The sequence below is a fragment of the Acomys minous genome, assembly GCF_964271855.1.
Source record: "Acomys minous genome assembly, chromosome: 11".
Classification (NCBI taxonomy): Eukaryota; Metazoa; Chordata; class Mammalia; order Rodentia; family Muridae; genus Acomys; species Acomys minous.
Genome location: NC_140492.1, coordinates 64601525 through 64624328, shown reverse-complemented (window position 1 = coordinate 64624328; position 22804 = coordinate 64601525). Strand labels below are relative to the sequence as shown.

At 40.5% G+C, this 22804-nt stretch overlaps 1 protein-coding gene and 1 long non-coding RNA gene across 2 annotated transcripts in view; one reads left to right on the top strand and one right to left on the bottom strand.

The window, feature by feature from the left end:
- The first annotated feature begins 8721 nt into the window (after positions 1-8721).
- Positions 8722-16144, top strand: LOC311609437. Its single transcript, XR_014783390.1, has 2 exons — positions 8722-15917; positions 15949-16144. It is a non-coding gene; the product is annotated as an uncharacterized lncRNA (long non-coding RNA).
- Positions 11304-22804, bottom strand: part of TMEM207 (transmembrane protein 207) — a 30183-nt gene continuing 18682 nt past the window's right edge. Inside the window, exon 5 of the mRNA XM_084802539.1 lies at positions 11304-18860. Coding sequence (XP_084658665.1) covers positions 18730-18860 — 131 coding nt within the window. The 3' untranslated portion in view covers positions 11304-18729. The remainder of the gene's footprint in view (positions 18861-22804) is intronic.

Sequence of the window (22804 nt, the reverse complement as noted above, 5' to 3'; positions counted from 1 at the left end):
TCCTACTTTCCTCTGCAGAGATTATAATCTTAATTCACTGCTAAGAGCAGCTGACCCCTCTTATTGCTGTGCACGGATGTCATTAAAGGGGTGATGACAGGTTAAAAACTTGTGTAGTATGCAGAGTGTGGATATTATTCTATGCATTTCAAAACATTTTGTGTTCCCTCCCCTCAAACTTGTTTATGGTTTGTGAGTGTTAGATGGGAGCAGGTGGGTACGTGCCTGCGTGTACAATGTGTACAGATATCTTCAGTGTGTACGTGTCTAGAGGTGTGTTCAGAGGCCAGAGGAAGATGTCAGCTGTAATAGTGTTAATTTTCAACTTGGCACAATTTAAAATTATCTGCGAAGAGAGTCTCAAAAAAGGGGTAGGGTAGATCATGTTGTCCTGTGGGCATGTTTGTGGCCGTGCCCTTGACCGTACTGACTAGCATGAGAAGACCATTTACTGCCGGTGACAGCATTCCCTCAGCTGGGGTTCCCGGACCACTGTAAAAGAGATGAGCAGGCAACCTGAGCTCAAGTATGCCTGCAATAATTAACTGCCTTCTGCTCTGACCAGCTGTCCCCACTTCCTGCAGCCTGGATTTCCCTACAGTGATGGACGGCAAACTGGAATTTGGAGCCACATAAACTCTCAAGTAAACTCCTTTGTTAGGATGCTAGATCACACTGATGGAAAACAAAACTAAGATATCACGTGTCACTCAATTGCATCAAAAACAGGGTCTCCCACTGAACCTGAACTTGGTAGTCAGCCTGCCATCTGTGCCTTACCCACAAGCCTCTAGCACTGGGGAGACAGGCTGGTTCAACCACCCCCAACATTTTACTTAGGGGTTGGGGATCCAAACTCAGGGCCTCCTGTTTAGGCAGCAAGTTCTTTTAACCGCTGGGCTGTCTCTCCAGGCAGGCCTTCAACCTTGCTATTTTTTTTCTCCTACTCTAATTTTGTCACAGTATCTAGCATGCTTTCAATATTCTAATAAGTATCTTATTATTCTTCTGAGCGAAGACATGGAAATTAAATAGCTCTCTAGATTATAAACAGTTTTTTAATTTTTTCAGTTATCATTTATATGAGACTATTTCAGAGACTGGCCATAATTCATATTCATGATTATTTTGATTTTAGTAATTAAAATGTTTTGTGTGGCATAGAAGTAATGTCAGCATTTGGGATTTTGAGTTATTTGAAGTATTTATTCTTAATAACACTGTGGTTAATAAGACAGCACAAAACTAAACACACACACACACACACACACACACACACACACACACACACACACACACATATATATATATATATTGTATAGCAGCAGATGTAAAACAGATATTATATAGTTAAGGATTAGTGTGACAAAGTAGTTGCTCAAAAATGCCAAGAAAAGTATAGCATAAGCCTAACTGTACACACACATGGTCCTCTTAGGCTCAGGCATGAAAACAGTCAAGAAGACACTGAATTCCTGCATTCAGCTGTGGCTGCTCATCGCAATAGAAAAGGTGGGAAAAAATGTGCAGCGTTATTTACCTCCCTTGACATGTGCATTGAAATTCACCCTTTGCCATTATATACTTGCATGTGCATTACAGGAAGATGTAAACTACAAAAATTCTCAAATACATTTTATTTAAACACTGCGTTACTATTGTCATTATAACCAATTAACCGAAAAAAGCACAGTGAGAGAGGCATTGTTTATTTTGGTGTCGCTCTGTGGTTCAGAGGTGCCAGTCAGTCCTCAGAGGGAAAGCATGTGGGTGCAGAGAGGCTTCATCAGGACCAGAAAATGAAAGGAAGAAGGAAGGATCCAGGACAAGATGTAGGTGCCAGGGACACGCCCCCAGGGACACATTCTCAGGGACATGCCCTCAATGACCTCCCAACAATTCATCATCCACATTGGAAGACGTATGTTCAGATCAGGATGACATGGGGACACAGGATGGTATGCCCCTTCATCAGCTGAAAAGAACGGCGTGTACAGGTTTTCGGTACTATGAATTCTAAAATAACACTGGGGACCCAGAGTTTCTCTGGTTGAATCCATTCTAATTATTTTATTTCTCTAATTATTGTTCTTCGGTTAGTAGAGACTTCATCAGCTACCTCATATTTATTTTTTCTATTTACACTCTTGTTATTGGTTTTCTTTTCAATAATGTTAATGGCGAGATGCATGCAATCTGTTACTGTTAATTCAATAATGTTAATGTTGTGGCTGTGTGAGGTCACCTGTGTAGTCTGGGCTGGGCTGTATCAGCTGCTCTCTTATTGCTGCAACCGAATATCTGAAGACGTCTAAATGCAGGAAGAGTTCATTTTCACTCTCAGTTTCAGTCCATCCTTCTGTGGAAAAGGCTACAGGGGCAGAGTAGCTCAGGTCATGGTAGGAAAAGTCAGGGACAATTGTGTTATCTAGCTTTCTCCTTCATCACCCACACAGTAAACCTGCCCAGATTCAGGGCAGGGTTTCCCTGCCAATGAATTAACTCTGGAAATGTCCTCACAGACACACCTCATTGTGTGGGCTCTGTGGGTCTCATTGTATCCTCAGTAGCCCTCTGCCTGGTCCAGTTTTTTATTCTTTTTTAAAAATCATCTATTTTTTTTTTATTAGAGTGTATTTACATTACATCCTGATTGCTGTCCCCTCACTCATATTTTCTGGTTCCCACTCTCCCTCCCTCCCTCCCTCTTTGGCCCTATTCCCCTCCACTAGGCCTCTGACAGGGGTGGGGCCTGCATCCCCACCACATCACAACATGAGTCATACATCCCCTTCTTCTGTGTGGCCAGAGGGCCTCCCCGCCAAGGGGAGGTATCAAATGAGGAGCACTAGAGTTTACGTCAGAGGCAACCCCTGCTCCTCCCCAAGCATGGATAATGAGCTGCCCATCATCTACATCTGTACAGGGGGTCTAGGTCCTCTGCTTGCAACGTCCTTGGTTGGAGCATCAGTTTGTGCAGCACCCCTGAGTCTAGGCCTTGATGGTCTCCCTGTGGGGCTCCTGTCCCCTCTGGGTCCTTCCATCCCCCAACTATTCCATACAACTCTGAGCACTCTGCCCAGAGTCTGGCTGTGAGTCCCAGCATCTGTCCAGATCCCCCACTGGATGGAGTCTCTCAGAGGACATCTATGTTTGGGATAATATCCAGCTTTCAATCAAGATAACCCACCCAGGGCTCAGGAAGTTCTGACCCTGCCCTCCAGCCAGCCATTACCTCCTCTCCTGAAGTAACAACCACTCAGTTTCAAACACTGCAGATTTGGTTTTTTTTAATAATATATTTTTAAATTTTTTATTAATTTATTCTTGTTACATCTCAATGGTTATCCCATCCCTTGTATCCTCCCATTCTTCCCTCCCTCCCATTTTCCCCTTACTCCCCTCCCCTATGACTGTTCCTGAGGAGGACCTCCTCCCCCTGTATATGCTCATAGGGTATCAAGTCTCTTCTTGGTAGCCTGCTATCTTTCCTCTGAGTGCCACCAGGCCTCCCCATCCAGGGGACATGGTCAAATATGTGGCACCAGAGTTCGTGTGAAAGTCATACCCCTCAGATTTGTTTTATTGGTTTCTGGACAATTGTCTGTTTGTCACCCCTGCCTGGCTTCTTTCCCTCAGTAGCATATTATGAGGTTTAAGACGCATCACGTGGTTGCATGTAGCTATGTAGCTCACGCAGTTCAGGCTGTTTATTTTGTAACCGTACACTGCTGCATGAACATGCTCCAAACTCCATTTCAGTAGTGGTAGATACTGGATTTGTTTCGAATATTTTCCTATTACAAAGGATGTTGCCACGAGCATTCTTGAATGTCGTTTTGGCAGACGTCTGCGCTCACTTTTCTTGGAATCATACCTGGGGGTGAGGTTGCTCTATCACAGGGACCTGCGTGCTCAGCTAACATACCTGGGAGTGAGGTTGCTCCATCACAGGGACCTGCGTGCTCAGCTAACATACCTGGGAGTAAGGATGCTCTCCCACAGGGACCTGCGTGCTCAGCTAACATACCTGGGAGTGAGGATGCTCTATCACAGGGACCTGCGTGCTCAGATAACATACCTGGGAGTGAGGTTGCTCTCCCACAGGGACCTGCGTGCTCAGCTAACATACCTGGGAGTGAGGTTGCTCTCCCACAGGGATGTGCGTGCTCAGCTAACATACCTGGGAGTGAGGATGCTCTCCCACAGGGACGTGCGTGCTCATCTAACGTGCCTGGGAGTGAGGTTGCTCTCCCACAGGGACGTGCGTGCTCATCTGGTACCAACTTCGATCTCACACACTTGTGAGCCTTCTTCTTGCTTCACATCTATATGAACACCTGTGTTTTCTCTTCCTATAGCCAGTCTGGTGGCTATACATGGCCCTGAAAAACAAAATTAAAATTACATTTAATTTTAGTCTCCTTAGTGGATAGTGGACTACCCTATGCTTTGTAAGTTTACTGTTCATTTGGCTATCACATCAATGAATTTAATATTCAAGGCATTTATAAGTTTTTCTACGTGCTCCTTGTTTTTTATTTCTTATTAAATTTTAGGTGGTTATTATATATTTTTGATATAAGGCCTTGATCAAGGATATAAAATACAAAAGGAATACAGTGAGGGGTTGTTTGGTTTTGTTTTGTTTGGTTGGTTGGTTTGGTTTTACTCTATGAATGGTGCTTTTGAATGAAATTTAACACAATCCATCTCTTTATACTTCCTTTTTGTTTTCTATTTAAATATTTTTGACTTTCTGAGGATATCCTCCTCTGCTTGTTTATAGCCTATGTATCTGAATAATCTTTTACATTTTATTTTATTCAAACTGTAACATATATAAAAAGTGTATGTCTCAAGTTAATTAAATATTACTTTTAATAAACCTAAAATACTATATAATTATCTTTGAGATAAAGAAATAATAGTAGAGTAAAATTCGCAACTCAACATTTATATATGTGCTACATAATTTCTCTGTAATGTGGCTAATAAGTGACTCAAACTTGACAATCATGTTAAGTATTTGAGAGAAGATAATTTCCATAAAATTGTATTGTGTTGTATAGCTGCACAGCTTTCTTTTTATATTATTTGCCTTAGTTTTCTTATTTATAGAATTATAAATTTTTAAATTCTCAAATAATCCAAATTACAATTTAATGATAACATACAGTTCAGCTACGTGTACTATTTAAAAAGCTGGTTGAATACAAGTACACACTTATAAATGTATATACATACTTGTGTTAGTTATTGATATTAAAATTGATATTAATCTAGAGTACTTAGATTATAATATGAAAAAGAATTTATTCATTGTCCATTGTTAATGCCTTTGAAAATAGTTTGCCTAAGAGAAATACTTCGTACATCATAGGGTGACATTTTATTTTGTTTGAAAGCACAGCTGTTTAACTTTTAAATTATCGTTATTGTTGTTATTGGAGGAGGAGCATTCTGTGGTATGTGTATGAAGGTGAGAGGGCGACTTCACAGAGTCAGCTTTCCCCTTCCCCTTTTACGTGGCTGCTTGGGGTGAAATTCAGTTCGTCATATTTGTGTGGGAAGTACTTTACTAACAAAGTCATCTTGTCAGTCCTGTTTCTGTTTTAGGTATAGCTGAAATCTCAGCCATGCATTCCTTATGGCACTCAAGTTCTCTGTTGGATTTCAATATGAGTTTACTTTAATACATTTATATAAAGAATAAAATGAGTGGTTCTGTTGGGTTTGAATAATTATGGCACACACAAGCTTCTCTAGTTGAATGTTTAATCATCAGAGAGTGGCACTACTTTAGAGGCGTTAGAAGGTGCGGCCTTGTTGGAGAAAGCGTGTCATTTGGGACGGTCTTTGAGGTTTGAAAGGCCCACAGTAGGCACAGTGTTGCTTTCTCTGTCTATGGACCAGGATGTAGTTCTCAGCTACTGTTCAGTGCCTTGATTGCTATACCCCAACCAAGATATGAATGAACTAACCCTTGAAAACTGCAAGCAATTCTCAGTTAAATGCTTTCTTTTTTATAAGAGGCGCCTTATAGAACAGTGACAAAGACAAATTCTATAACCGAGAGTATAAATTCTAAAATCACCTTAAACTTTCAGCTCTAAATTTTTTTTAAATTAAGAATTTAGAAATATGTAAAAAATGGTCCTGCTCAAACTATGGCACCAGCCAAGGACAATACGTGCAGTAAACTTTGAACTCCTACCCAGATCTAGCCAATGGACAGGACATTCTTCACAGTTGACTGGAGAGTGGGGTCTGACTTTCACATGAACTCTGGTGCCCCATATTTGACCACATGCCCTGGATTGGGAGGCCTGGCGGCACTCAGAGGAAGGACAGCAGGTTACCAAGAAGAGACTCGATACCCTATAAGCATATACAGGGGGAGGAAATCCCCCTCATTCACAGTCATAGGGGAGGGGAGTAAGGGAAAAATGGGAGGGAGGGAGGAATGGGAGGATACAAGGGATGGGATAACAATTGAGATGCAATATGAATAAATTAATAAAATTTATTTTAAAAAGAAATATGTAAAAAGGAAGGCACACTTATTCTAACACTCTTCTAATAAAAATATAAAGAACTGGGAACATGTTACATGGTTACTATCTGTTTGTGAAGTAGCCTTCCATCATAACATCTGCTGTGTTAATTGTTCATAGCACCTTCATTCAGCCCGTACTTAAGGAAGAAATGATCACAGAAGTTGGAACAAGCACCACAAGGTGCTTAACAATCTCTTCACCAAAAATTAAATTTAAACAAGCACTTATAAACAGTGATAGCCAGAAACACAAACACTTTTTCTGTCAAACACTTGAAAATCATTAAAGACAGAAAGAGTTGGATAAGAGACTTAGAAGTATGGAATAGTATCAATCGAGCAGCAGACAGAAGTTTGAGGTTGTCTTGCTTAGTGCCCTGATTTTATAAAGGTGTTATTTTGATGGGTTTTTTAACCACATGATAAAATAATATTCAAGATTTTTAAACCAATAATAATATATGATAATACTATATTTAAATCTATAAGAATGTGAATGTTACAAAAGAGTGCATTGTTATTTAGGCCCACTAGCATACACATTATGATCAATTGGGAAAACCCTGATGCTTCCTTAAATATTTTTATCACCGTTCTTTTTATTTGACAAAACATTATGCTAAAGAATCCAAGCATTTAAAAAAAAGAACCCTACTAAGTCATTTCCTAAGCTCAAGTCATTATTTGTATCCTAGCCCCAATCTTTTCTCTCTTGTGTGTTTGGATGCAATACCCTTTATCTTCCTCCCTTCCTCTAGCCCATGCTAAATACTTCATACAGGCTGCCTTCCATTTTTTTTCTTGCCACAAGGTAACCAAACGATAGCCTGATCCTTTGGGCTATAGTTTTGTCAGTGGGCCAGCATGGCCGCCCTGCCAGAGTGAAAAATAGGAACCCGGGAACCTCCTCTGCTTCTCCTTTTATCACTCCCGTCCATTTCACACTGCAAACAGGAGGCTTGTCTTTGTGTGCGTCCCTTGCCTCTTGCTCTAGAGCACCTCCCCCTCTTGAGTCTTCCACTGAACACCTGACCCATCTTTAAGAGTGCACCATTTTGGGAGGCAGCCCTTCACTGGACTTGGTTAGGTACGTGTCCCTAACTGTAGCGTATTTGTGTTATATTTCAACTCCGTAAGATTGTGTGATCTTCAAGAGGACAAATGCATTACTCCATTCCAGCCTTTGTCTGGCATGATGCCTAATAGGATTCCAATACCCATTTTGAATAAATGGGTAAATGAATGACAATAGTATACTGGCCTGGAATAGCTATTGTATGTGTAATAATTTATTTGTTCACTGGATCATTCCTTTATTCATACACAAACTTTTAAAATTGTATTGAAGGGGCTACCAATGTGTTTTTAAGCAGCCAGGGCAGAGGTAGGACAGAGCTACATGTTAATTATCACAAAATAATTATCCTCCTGACGGTATATACAAGCTACCATAAGACCAGCTGTCTCTACACCTGTCTGTGTAGTAGAAGGCTTCAGAAGAAGTGGAGCTTTTTTTTTTTTAACTAAACAAAAGAAGATTATACACATTCTCAAAGCAAAGAAGTTACACCAAAGAGTTCTATGCTGAAAGAACAATGCACACAAAGTAATGAAATCAAGAAAGGGCAGCTTAAATTTTATAAAACTGATAACCACACTACAATCCACAGACCTAAAGAGGCTACATAAAAAAGAAGACCCTAGGATGGATGTTTAATTCTCATTCAGAAGGACAACTAGAAAGGACACCAGAGTGCTTAAGGAGAGGGAACAGGATGGGAGCCTACCATAGAGGTCCTCTGAAAGACTCCACTCAACAGGAGATCAAAGCAGATGCTGAGACACACAGCCAAACTTTGGGGCAGCACACAGGGAAACCTAGGGAAGAGTTGGGCGATAGAAGGACTTCAAGGGGACAGGAGTTCCACAAGGAGAACAACAGAGCCAACAAATCTGGGCCCAGGGGACCTGCAGAGACTGATATACAAACCAAGTACCTTATATGGAGAGGACTAGACCCCCTGCTCAGATGTAGTTGATAGCAGCACAGACTCCATGTGGGATCCATAATATGGCCAGTAGGGGCTGCCTCTGACATGGACCCTATTTTCCACTCTGGCAGGGCGGCCATGCTGGCCCACTGACAAAGAGGATGCAGTCAATCCTGATGAGACTTGATAAACTGGAGTTAGATGGTGGGGAGAAGGGCTCCCCCTTTCTGAGGACCAGGAGAAGGGGGAGGGGGAATAAGAAAGGAGAGGGGAGGTGTGGGAAGGATTGTAAGCTTTGTCACAGGTGAAAGCAGTCCTGGCAGGATTTGCCCTTGGACACACCATGGATACTCCCTGAGATTCACCTTGAGATAGACTGGGCAGAGCCATCCTGGGCCTGGAATTCAGGAAGCGGACCTGGGGACTCCATCTGGACTATTGTGTTTCTAATCAACCCTCAATGGGAGAGGGAAACCGCCCCTTGCACGTGAGAGACAGGCAGGCAGAGAGGACAGAGAGGAGCAGCAGGTTCAGACCGGGCTTGAGAGCACGTGGATCAGGAAGAGGATCAGTGAGCAGGCCGGACCAGCGCATAGGCCAGAGACACCTAGGGGGGACCCGTCCCGTGGAACGGATACCGGAAAGTTCACTCTTTTTTCCCTTTAACCTCTTTTCCCTCTTGTGTAAGCTAGTTGGGTTGTATAATAAAGTTTAATTGTTAAGAAACAGAGCCAACAGGGAGGAGATGGCGGACGGGCTACAATCAGGATGTAAAGTTAATAAATTAAAATAAACAAACTTATAAAAGAATATAATACTGCAAGCAATTCTTTATTCTCAAAGTACAAGTGAAGAAAGTGGCCTTTGGCATATACAATTAATTTGCAACGACAACCATGAAAAAATAGTATTCCTTATTCTTTCCATGTTAGAAAAATTCAGGTTATGGTGTTTATGTTAAAAAGTTCTGTATCACTACTGGAATACAATCTAGAGTAAATGCCTGTAGCAAAGTCTTGTTGAGCCAGGCTTTCCCACCAAGCATGAAATGCTGATTCCCTAATGCATCCCCTCATTTTATCCTTTCCTTTATATTTTAATCTTCTTTCAAATCAATTCTTTCATCTTGTTTTGATTTTTTTAAAAAAATCTTAACATTCTCAGGCTTTAAAAAATCATTCCAACCTCCCAGTAGGGAAAGAAATTTGGAATTATGCACAAGAGATCTCTGCAGTAGGTTTTGAAGCCCTTTAGCTCATAAATTGTTCTTGAATAAGATGGATTCTGAAAAGTGGTAATTACCTTAAATGTACTATACACAATCAACACTGTATTCTTATTTTTAAAAGCTGGTGAGTTAGTCATTATAGGATTTTTCTGAAGTTGTATTTGTTCCCTAAAGTAGAAAATCATAAAGCAGAAAACAAATAAATCTCAATAGAGCAGCAGCCTTGTTAACAGGAGAAAGTATAAACACGAGCTGTCTTGATGGTTGCTGGGGCATTACAGAAGGATTTTTTTTCTCTTACCTATGCCATGCTTCTCCCCAATACCTCTCTCTTAGGGGGTTTGCCTACTTCTAATTTCTTATATCCTTCCAAGAAGATAAATAAATTTACAGCAATTATAGACTCCTTGAAATTGCAAATATCATTACTCAATATTACCCCTTAACAATAAAAGTACAAATTAAACATTTGTTAAGGTGTTTCCTCTTATCTTTTTTGTTGTGGGTGCATCTTTCCCTTCATGTTTATTATTGTTTGCCTATTCTGTCTACTCAAACATCTCCATCATTGAAGGGTTTTGCTGCTACCAGCAGTGTTACAGTGAATGTAGTTTTTTAAATATATTCTCTCTCTTTATAACATGAGGCATGGGTCACGTATTATTATATTTTGCTTTTTATAGTTGCCATTTGAGTACGTGTTTCTGAAAATGGAACACACACACACATATATGTTGTCTTAGCCAGTATTTTTTCCTATGAAGATACAACATGACCACGTCAGTTCTTATAAAAGAAAGCAGTTCACTGGGGCTGGCTCCCAGTTCAGAGGTTTAGTCCATTATCATCATGAAGGAGTGAAGGGCAGCACACAGGCAGCCATGGCAGCCAGGAGGTCTACATCTGGATGTAAAGTCAGCAGGAAAGGAGAGCACTGGGCTTGGCTTGGGTTTCTGAAACCCTGAAGCCCACCCCCAGTGACACACTTTCTCCTACTAGGTCACGCCTCCTCCTTCCAAATAATGCCATTCCCTGTGTGCCTATGAGGGTATTTTCATTCAAACCAACACATTTTCCTCCGTTTTTATTCCTACTCTTTGCTGTGCGCTCAGTTTGAAAGCATGAATCACAAAAGTGCTCAATACCTGACACGTATGGCCATGGTGCTTGAAATACGTTCATGTCACGAGATGTTTGGATTTTATATTCACCTATTGTTTCTATGGGGATTTGAAGGAACTGCCAGGGTTTTCTTTATTATATGACTTAGAGTTTATCTTAGAATATACAAAAACTTAAAATATATTAAAATTCTTTTCAATTTGTGTGTGAGCAATAGAATTCTGATGTTCCTTGGGTTAATTCATGTTATTCTTATAATAAAGTATACTCTAAACAAAAAGTAAGAGAGTTTGTTAATTCCCATTGCTTGTAGAAGGACTTATGATTTAGGATTAGAGTTAACAAGTACAAAACAGAGTTAGGCTGAAATTAAATGCGTAACAACTATTAAGAGCTATGCAGTAGGAAAAGAAAAAAATATTTATTTGGTTACTTAAAACAGATCTGAGAAAGCTATCATATCATGCATAAATATTTCCCTTTCTTGTAAGGAGTTAGTAACATAGCTTGAACATCGTTATCACAGTTAATGATACTAACATTTGACAGTTCCTTACTTCAGTTTACGCCAGTGTTTGTTCTGATCTAGGTATGTGAAAAGTACCCTTGACATTGTATGGAACGGCCCATCCTTTGCAACTGATAGAATTCAAATGATAGATTGTAATTTTAATCTCTCTGAACTGAATCGAGAGACAGTTAGCCTGCTTAGCTCATACAGTGGGAAAGTGAAATTTGCTGAAAGCTGTCAAAATAAAGGTGGGGGAGCTAGGGATCTAGATACAGAGAGATTGTCATAGCCAGAGGTGGTGCATGACTCCAGAAAACAGCTTCTTCCAGACACAACAGGACTGATGCACGCATGAGCTCAGAGAGACCGACCAAACGCGTAAGACCTGTACAGGGACAAGCCAGTCAGAAGGCCAGCAACTAGAAGAGGAGGTTGTCACAAAGTGTCACTCCTAACAAAGAAGCTATGAACTCTGCTTTTTTTTAAAGAATAATTTTTTTCTTGCTGTTTTTATTTGCTTGATTCTTTATTTCTTTCTTTGGCAATTAGAGCAGGAGGGAGAGAGATCCTGAGGTTGGGTGGGAAGTGGCGTGGAGAACTTAGGAGCAGGGAAAAAGGAAGCATAATTAATACATTGCATTAAAAGATTTAATAGCAAAATATATTTTACCCCTCTTTAGGGAGCAAAATGTGAAATGAGCTAAAACTAAAGTATAGGTATTATCTGAATAGTTGTCTGCTTTGAAGTCATTCTTGTCTTTACAATAAAACAAAATGACAACAGCTATGTATCCTATACATTTATACACATAGTCATTAATAACTTGTCATCTATCTACCTATTCAATATATATATCCATCTACCCATCCATTCATCAAATTATTATCCATCTGTTACCTAGTATAAAGAAACTGAAAGTCTTACACATTTAGGCCTGCCCTCAAGTCTGCACATAGCATCCAGAGTTACCCTTATCAGCAACCAACTATTGTTAACCGTGTGTGTGTGTGTGTGTGTGTGTGTGTGTGTGTGTGTGTGTGTGTTTGTGTGTGTGTGTTTGTGTGTGTATGTTTGTGTGTGTGTGTATGTTTGTGTGTGTGTGTATGTGTGTGTGTGTTTGTGTGTGTGTGTTTGTGTGTGTGTGTTTGTGTGTGTGTGTGTGTGTGTATGTGTGTGTTTGTGTGTGTGTGTGTTTGTGTGTGTGTGTGTGTGTGTGTGTGTGTGTGTGTGTGTGTGTATGGCTGTTCATCCCCTTTAGCAGATTACCAAAGTATTACTTTCACGTGCATATTCTCCTTACAGCAATAAGACTACCATTCTAGAGATATGTTGTAAACTCAACTTTCTTAACCAGAATATTTTATTAACAACTTAGTGACTGAGCCTACGTCAATTATACTGATTAACCAAAACAGTAGGAAATGAGGATTAATGGACACAATGACAAAACCTTAAGGATATCAGTTCTGAGGAATGATTCTCCGGTCGGGAGCCTCAGGATTTCTTCTGCTGGAACCTGGGGTAACCAGACCCCGGAGCCTCAGCAGGAGCCGGAGCTCTGAAGCCTTCCCTCGAGCGGTTTCTCTAGGAGCATCTTGAAGGGAAGCGATAAACAGCCAAATCTATCCCAAGTCTCCAATCAGCCCCCCGCCGCCAGTTCTGACTCATTTATATATCTCCTCCCAGAGTCTGTTCACGGGATCTTTTCAGCTGGCAGCAATTAAGCTCCTGCATGAGGTGGTTGCTCTTCTAGTGAATTAACCTCACCTGTTCTCTCAAGAGACAGTTCCAATCCCACACTCAGGATCCTAAAGAACAGGTTTCTCTCCTTCACTATGTAGTTTGACATTAGAGAATTTTACACCCAATCCTAACCCAGATCGCTTCAAATGGCATTAGTATATTTTTTTATCCATTACAGATGGCAATCACCACACAGATACCATGAAGGTATACAGTTGTCCACTAATTATTTCTAATGAATTCCCGGCCTTTCTTAGATTTTGTCTCTCATGATCTTTCAGTGGTGCATACTGACTACAGATCTAAATGTAGAAGGTAGTTAGTAACTATTTGCTAAGACCTTCAACATTATAAACGTATCTGGATATGTCTGCTCATTTTCCTACCCAGTGGAGGAAGAAACAAAAACACCAGCACCACTATTTATTAAGGGTAAGTAGCAGGTAGTAATTATGAGAGAAGACAAAGTTACACGAATTTGCTTTTCATAGCCTCTAAGTATATTTTCAGAGTAAGACCTTCCCAGCAAATATGAAAATGCAAACAAGAAACCTGCGCACACTGACGGCTCAGTGAAGCTGAGCGTTGTGGTGCTTCAGCTTGACAGGGTAGTCCAAGACCTGATGCCTTCACTGATGGGCAGTGGTTCCATCTTAAGCCGTCATGCCCCTGACGTGACGAAGCGTGAGGCAAGAACTATTTTCCAAACACACAAATAATTACTTTGTGTTTATCATGAAACTAGCTTATTTTGTAAAGAACACTATTTTTATTGCATTGTTCTTAGAATTGCAGTTAGTTAAAAGGTCATTAGTAATGATAATATTTTACCAGGACATGACATTGAATTTTTTAAAAATGTCTGTATGTAGTAGTTTTCACAGAGCAAACTTAATTTCCAAGTGAAATTTTCTCTTGTAATATATATTCTATTTCCTTTTTTTGTTCTTATCGAAAAAACAAAATCTCTACCAAGACGAGAGTCTTGCAGAAGCACATTTTTCATTGTTTTCTTTGCTCTTACACAATTCTGAAGGATTCCACATTGCACTTTAATGTAATATTCGAGGTGGGTTTCATCTCACAGTGCACACAAATGCTATCCAAGCTGATCGGGCCTCTATTTCAATTCCGTGAAAAATATTAAATTTTAAGGTTGCCTCTTACAAAAAGCTGTGCTTCTAACACAAATGATAGAAACATGAAACTATACAACGGAAAATACAGAGACTATGTGGTCACAAAGGAGAGATGCATATGTAGTGTCATGGTGTGATTATTGCATCCCACATGAACAGCGTAGGTCGCGGTGAGCAAATCTATGCTAGAAGCTCACTTGAAGCCTCATCCTCTGAAGGTGACTATTTTGAATGTTCTACTCTCTTGGCTGGCAAGCATCCATCCATACTCATTTTCAGTTTTGGATTACTCAATGTATCAGATACCTAACACAAATTTGAGCCGCATCGTTATTCCATTATTTGCAAATGTTAACCTCATTACTGACTCGTTTTGCTTAGACTTGTTAAAAGTTTGGTATCAGTAGTAACCCAACTTCAGGCTTCATTTACTCATAAGCTAAAGCCAATTAATCTGTCTGGTTACTTTCATAGGTTTTCGCCCTCTGGTGGACGCTGAGGGAAAGATCTAAACTCTTTAGCAGCAGAAAGAAAATCGAAATGTTCCATTCAAATTAAAGTTTGAGATAGTCAGTTGAAATAGAAATTTTAAGGAGGCACCAAGAAATCCAAATATAGAAACAGACTCTAAAGACAGCAGGAAAGCAATGGGCCTGTCTTTTTGAATGCCCACTTTTAGTGCTGTGGTAACCAGGGGATCTAAATCAGCATTATAATTTTAATCAATATTGCTTTTCTATAGATTATAGAGAGTATCTATCTGGCAGTTAGAGTAATTTCCACCAACCATCTATTGCTCAATGGGGGGAAGTTTCTTGACATCCCATTATTATGACTCAACACAGGTAGTAACATTTGCTGCAGATGGATTAGAAGAAACTATGAGTCTTAACAAAGACCAGACATCAGGCCTTAAACATCAGATGAAAACCGCCTACTGTATTTGTTGATAGATTTTAACTGGGAAAAAAAACTTCTAGAAAATAAGCTTTTTCTACTGTCTCAACCCACCTGCATATACCCCAGTCTCATGCTTTTCTCCCTATGCCTAACCCACAACATACCAGTCCAAACGACTGTAGACCCAGTATGTATTTTGGCTAAACTTGAACTGACACACATATGCAAGTAGCCTTGGATTAGATTGTGATAACTTCCACTCTGGTGCTTACTCTTAGACGAAATCCAGCGGTTGAATCATAGTCCCCATCTCTGGATCGTCCAGCCATTGTCTAGGTATGAATTAACACCAACTGCCTGAGACCCACGTGGGGTGTATTTTGGGATCCTTTGTCCATAGGATACGAATAAAAAATTCTTTTCCTGAAGTCATTTTCTTCAGGTACATTTAATTATTATTCCCATTCTCTGGTTTAAGGAGTAATCCGCTGGAATATTATTTGCAGCTGATACATGACACTGTGCCCATTTAAAAGGGACAGAATACTTTAATTTGTGTATAATGTACAGAAATCAAATCAGTTTGTGGTGCACTGATCTCTCCAGACACTTAAAAGAGAAATTTGAGCTCTTCCTTTCTCCCTTTTCTCTCTTCCTTTTTTCCCTTTACATTTTTAAACAGAGGTTCAGTATGTTGTCCAGGCTGGCCTCAGACCTCACTTGGTTGTCTCGTCTCTATTCCTCAGTGTCCAAGTCACAGGTGTCTACTACCATATCTGCTTAATGTTTTCAACAAAATAAATAATCATCCAGACAATCAAATGCTTAGACAGTCCAGATGTGTGCGTAAAAGATGAAACCTCCTGTGTTTTCACCTCCTAAGCTCACTTAACATTTTGAGTTTCCTTATATTCTGACCTCCCCTGTGGGCTTGAAATTGAGAATTTTCACCTCCAAGACATCTAGTTGCTTAATTGTATGTCTAAGTAAAGCGGCTCATACCTTTAAGTTAAATAACACTATAGATTGGAGAGTAAAACAAATAAGTACTCTGCACTGTATTATCCCACACACCTTTTCACTGGAGTCATGTTTCTAGAAACAACACTTGTCAGTTCTCAGCGATTTGTCTGAGATGCCTATGGCTTTACAGATAATGTACTGGAATGCTTTCATTCAGCGGTCACTTTCTTTGTCTTATCTGAAACCCAGGCATAGGTCTGATGCTATAGTCTGCGACTTCACATGTAATTTCCTACATTCATTTGGTAACACACACACACACACACACACACACACACACACACACACACATTAACGTACTAACAATAATAATTTATCTAAGCCATATCAGTTACTTATCTATAGTTAATCATTTTAGAACAATATCACTTATATTGGTCATAGCTAAATCATTTTTTAATTCATTCAACACCTGATTTTTGTGGTTTTAATAATTGCTTTTATACTTTTTATTTCCATTTTTTCAGCCAGCTGTTTATGGACAGCTTTGCAGTCTATTTCTCTCTGTATCACGCCTCCTAGGTCCTTGTTGCATGCTTCTGCCACGTATGTTCTCACTGGGGTCTGTTTGCCTTAATTATATTAATTAATTAATTAATGTCCCCTGGCAAGTGTGGATGAGAGCCACACTCCTGCCCTTGGTGCTTCTGTGGGACTTCAGCTTAGAGTTTCTCGCCTATTCTTGGTCTCTTCTCTGAAGAGTGCCGCAATGGGGAAACTCAGATTGCTAATGTTGTAGAAGATTGCTCTTCATGTCAAGAAATGATAAGATGACCACAAGGGCACAGTGAAGCAATGGCACTTACAGACCCCGGTACAGTACCCAGCAGTGAAAAGAAGTGCACTATGAAGCTGTGGAAGACACAGAGAAAAACGTGCCGTGCGAGTGTCTTTAAAACCCCAAGGAGCCAAGCCAAGAAGCCTACAACTGTATGATTCCAAATAAACGTTCTGCTGGAAAAGGCAAAACGGGGGAGACAAGGAAAAGATCGCTGGTGGCCAGGAGTGGGAGTGGAAGGAGGAGCTTGGGTATATAAAGCACTGGGATTCTCATAACAATGACACTGCAAGGGCCTCATGGTGGTGCTTGATGTCATGGCAAATCCATCAAAGCCACAAAATGTACAACACAGCAGTGGATGGTGACGATCTGTCGAAGCCGCGTCATCGTGTGAAGGGTTAAACATCGGCTGACGTGTGGAAGACCCTGAAACCCTGTGCCCGTGTGGGAACAGAAACTACAGCAAATGTTTGCACCTTCTCCTCAGGACTGAGGCGAATCTAAAACTGTTCTAAAACTTTGAAAGAAGTTTCCTGGCTACTAGGCTGTCCATAACACACCTGAGGACAAAAGTGGACCTAGCGGACCAGTTTCGAGCTACTGTTGGACTCCAGGAAGGACACACGGCGCAGGGTCATACCAGAGATGTGATAAGAAACCTTCAGAGTCTGGAAATTCAACAGCATTTGCAGACAACACCATTATATGAAGTCGGACAGTAGATGGGACAAGTTCTTGACTGACTCATAGGAGGGTAGGAAATACTTTGGTAAAGCAGTTGAGAAAAGACTGGAGATAGAATTAGTTAAGGTAAATTGACAATCAGGTGCATATGCCAATGATCTTAGGAAGCCCATTCACCAGTGAGGGGCAGCTAGTGGGGAATCTGGCATGGGTTTTCCTGCCCTGCCTCTAAGCCCTGCCAAACGATACTTGGGACTCTCTCATTGCTACTTTTCCTGTCAGTCTTCAAGTGGAAAACTGTACCTATAACACTGTTTCTTCTTATGTTGCTGTAATACATGCAAACTGGGAGGGGCCAGGGAAAAGACTGGGTTCTCAAGTTCACATTTAACAAGGACAATGAGACCCTCTACCCTTCTCTCCTCATATCATCATCATCATCACCATCATCTATGGCTTATGTTTGCAGCAATCTTCCACTTCTGAGTTCATGTTCTCTCTTCTCCAGCCGGGGAACAAAACTTGCCACCTTTCCTCTTCCTTTTCATTTCTTTTCCTCTGTCAATTTCAAACAGAATTTTTCTTCCTATTCTCTCATTTCAATTTTAACTCCAGTGTTCTCCCCCTAGTCACACCTGAATCCACCTCAGGGCCACTGTTAAATTATTAGTTTTATACTGACTCTGTATTAGAGGCTGGCTGAAGATGGAGATGTTGGGACATCAAATAACATGCTGTGGAAGGCAGTGGGAGGCTAAAAGGATGCAAATGACTCCTAGCACGTATTTCTGGACCCTTAAGGACTAAAATGCTAGTGTTGTTATCTAGTATAAAAGTGTAATGAAGCAATGCTACAATGCTACAATGCTATTAAAACATCACTAGGGCCAACGTTTTTTCCTGACATCCACTCTATTGTCTGCTTGCAAGTGTTCAGGCTCCATAGTGGGACTCTAGAAATTTCCACTAAGCTGAAGAATTGCCCCTAAAATCGACCATGTTTGCAAATATCTCCAAGACATTATACACTGTTGGTTCTGGCTAAAATCAGTTCGTTTTCAGAATTTCCTCATACGGAGGTGGAGGACCTAATGCAGCTAAGCATGGAGAAGGGTGCAGTTCAGAGTTTTGAGTGGGAAGGCAGATTCTAGCTGTTGGACTCACAGCCATGTCTGTACCTAGAAAAAAAAAGAGGTGAAAGGTTGTCATATCTCATGTGAATATACAGGCAGTGCACACAGGAGATGAAATCTGGCCTTTCTTGGATCACTGGGGCAACAGAAATGTATTCCTGCCCTAAAGAAAAACATTTACAGCTCTCCTTGCTACAGTGATGGCTGAGTCACCCTAAGGTGGAAATTCCCAAATGATCTGCTTACACATGTTACTGACTAACCCACCTGGATACATTTATAACATAGAAACTGAAACCAGAAGGGAGCTTTCTCTGCTAGGGACCAGGAAGATAATCCCTCTAAATACTAATGCTGTTTTTGCTACTGGTCTCATCATAGGAAACCCATCTCTCACTAAGAGCATTGGACTATTACTAAACCTCACCGTGTCATGCTTAGGTTCTCACAAATACAAATAGTTCAGTGTCTCCTTGTAATAAGTAATAAGCATGTTGAGATAAGTGGTGACAAGCTAGCAATTAAAATGTACACATAATAAAGACTAGACATTCTGAATTAAAGAAAAACATTCAAATTAGTGTTCTTGCATCTAGATTCCATACAATACGTCCATTAAACAAGCATTTCCATCCACAAAGTGGTAACCTTGAGAGACCTTGAATTTTTTTCCAGTGGCTCTTTTAGAAATCACTATTTCCTTGAAGGGCTATTTTTGAGTCACTGGAAAAGATCAATAGTAATATTTTATAGCTCTCTCTTTTTGCATACTTATTCTTTTTATCCTGGGTATTTGTCTAACTCTGAATTACATTGACATTTTTATATATTAACTTTATCTGAAACACAAGCATTCCCACATATTTACATATCGATTACATCTGCTTTTGAAGTGTAGTGGCAGGGTCATTAGTCCCTCAAGAAATGGTACAGGCTACAAAGTCAGAATTGTTTCTCTCTGTCCTCTCACAGGAAAGGACATCTTCACTAATCTTCCTTAAAGGCCTCAGACTTGGTAGCATTTGGTAGAAATCAAGAGATAAGCCAGTTACCAATACAATTCGGATTACTAGTTTATTAGCTCACTGCTGGAATCCATATGCATACTAAAATGATTACTTTGTGTGGATTATGATAATTTAGACTCTTGTTTTCAACACATATGTATTTACTTTACTTCTTATCTTGCTGGTCCTCAGAGTAAGCAATAAAAACTCAATTATTATCACTATATGAGAAAGACTATTTCACTTCTTGCTCTAGTGTTTTTTTTTTCAGAATGGGTTTTTAATTGACTAATCCACCCTATTCAATTATTATATTATATTTTCTTATCTCATTTTTACTTAGCAAAAGGATAAGAATAGTATCTATCTTTTTATAAAGAACATCAATTGTCCAAAGGAAAAAAAAACTTTTAAAAAGGTTCTTCTTTCTGAATAAAGAAAACATAGATATATTGTGGAGAGCTGCGAGGTGCTGCGCCTTAATATGGTGTAGGCTTCTGCCTTCCGCCATCCCGATGGCGAGCGCTCTCTAAGATAAACAAGTCCTTATATGGCAAAAGGCTGTGCAAAGGTAACTGGTGATCTGATGATGAGCAGTCCTGCTCTGACGTGGACCTATGAGGAGGTGGCACCTGGCATGAGCTGATTGGCCCTTGAGTTGTACTTAAGCTTGGCCCTTCCCTTCTTCGGGGCCATTCCCACTGAGCTTAATCCTGAGTAAAGATCTCGAGAAGAAGTCTGGTTGTTGGTGTCTTATTTCCGCTGGACGGTGCGGTGCCAACAATATATCCTATATCGAATGCATATAGAATGTTTAAGATGAGTGAGGGATACAGTTAAGGGTTACTGCTTTCATGTAGCATCAAGTATGGTGCCATGTTGGCAACACGTAGTGATTTAAATCCGTAACATTGTCTTATCAACTCAACTTTAACAGTTATATAATGTGTTACATAATCATTATTAGATGTGACAAAAATCAATAACTAAAAGTATATGAGGGAAAACATTTTGAAGTGCATAATCTTGAACTGAGGTCAGCAAAGCTGGGGAATGGCATTAAAACAGAATTAGAGTTGATTTTATACAGTCTCCTTACCCCAGGAACTACCTCCATTCAGAATGAATGAATGCAATGAACAGTAACTATTTTCCAGGTAGACTGTTGCTGATGTAGACAGCGCAAATCCAGCAGTAACTTAGCCTACAGCCTGAGAACATTTGGCCACTGGCTTGTTTATGTTAGTTTTAATTGATTTGTCCTACTGACATCAATATTGTGGTCTGAATAATATGATTCTGACAATCGGTCCCCGTGGTGGGGAAATATTATCTCTTTTTTTACAAATGTGCCTGTTGCTTTTATTATGTTATGAAAACCACAGGTGTTTTATTGATAAACTAATTAAAGCAATGATCTTAGAAAATGTGGAAATGCTGGTGGCACTCAGAGGACAGATAGCAGGCTACCAAGAAGAGACTTGATAACCTATGAGCATATACAGGGGGAGGAGATACCCCTCAGTCACAGACATAAGGGAGGGGAATAGGGGGAAAGCGGGAGGGAGAGAGGAATGGAAGGATAGAAGGGATGGGCTAACAATTGAGATGTAATATGAATAAATTAATAAAATATGAAAAAAGAAAACAGAAAATGTGTAAATGGAAGATATACCAACTGTCATCTTTTTTCAGAGTATGTTTGCATACAATTTCTTGTTGTCAGGAGTTGATGGAACAGGGGATTTATTTGTTTGTGTCTTTGTTTATAGGGCATGTATGAAAGTCAGAGTTCACTTTGCGAGATTCGGTTCTCCCTCCCAAGGTATGGATCCCAGGGATTGAACTTAGGTCGTCAGGCTTGTCAGCAACTGCCTTTACCCAACCAAGCCTTATGCTTACCTTTTAACAAGTTAACACAGTTTAAACATAATGGGAAAACCCAACAGCTTTGCCAGAAACTGTTGCTTGAAGGACTCATTTATTATTCGATTTTGTCAAACCCACAGATTTGTCACTGAGTTATTATAATCAGAGTGCAGATTTTGTACATGATTTACCGATCTGACTTGCTTTAACTCGCTTTTTCTACCTCTTTCTTCTCTTGCCCCTCATTGGAGCACTGGGAGATGGGGAAGGAGGAAGCCTACTATGGCTTTGCACTCTTGTAGTCCAAGCCGAATCCCGCTTAAGTCTCTTGAGTTCAGGGATCACAGCTACCAATCAGGAATCACCATGCTTGGCCATACTTCCTTGCTCCATTCCTCCCTCGTCACACAGAGGAATACTAGAACGCCTGAACGGGAGCCATCACTCTGGAATACAGTAAGTGTGAGGCTTTGCTTCTGCACCTCCAGAGCACTGAAAATGGTAGCAACATTGTTTTTCAGAGAGCCTTTGCGGAGAACAAGTGAGAGCTTGAGGTACGCACACGCGGGAGATGCTGAATCATCTGCCACTAAGCGGGTCTGTCCACAAAATGTGTGAATGAAGCGTGCTCTCGTCCCTTCCTAAAATGGCACAGGGTATTCTCGTATGGAGTATAAGCCAGACAAAAGATCTCTAACAGATCCTGTAATAAATCCCTGAGCCACCTACAGGGAGGAGGAGTTGCCTAAGTTAAAGCCTTGCTTCTTGCCTATGTCTCTCCAAGTGCTCCCTCCTCCTCCCAACTGAGAGTGCACTCATGTTTAATCACTGCTGGGGGGAAAAAAAAACCAGTACTTCGCTTTTTTATTTTCTGAAATAGGAAAAACAGAACGTCACCTGTGAAACTGCGGAAAAAGATGGAGGCTAGAGAGACTGCATAGCTGGAAGGCAACGGACCTGCACCCGTCGTCCCTGAGAGGCTAAGGCAGAGTGAGTAACCCTGGAGAGAGCAGAGTCAGAGGTCCTTCTCAGGGGCAAGAGGGACCAGTGGACTAAGTGCTGGAGGACTGCCACACAGACTTCCCCGTGGACTGGTGTTGTTTATTAAAATGT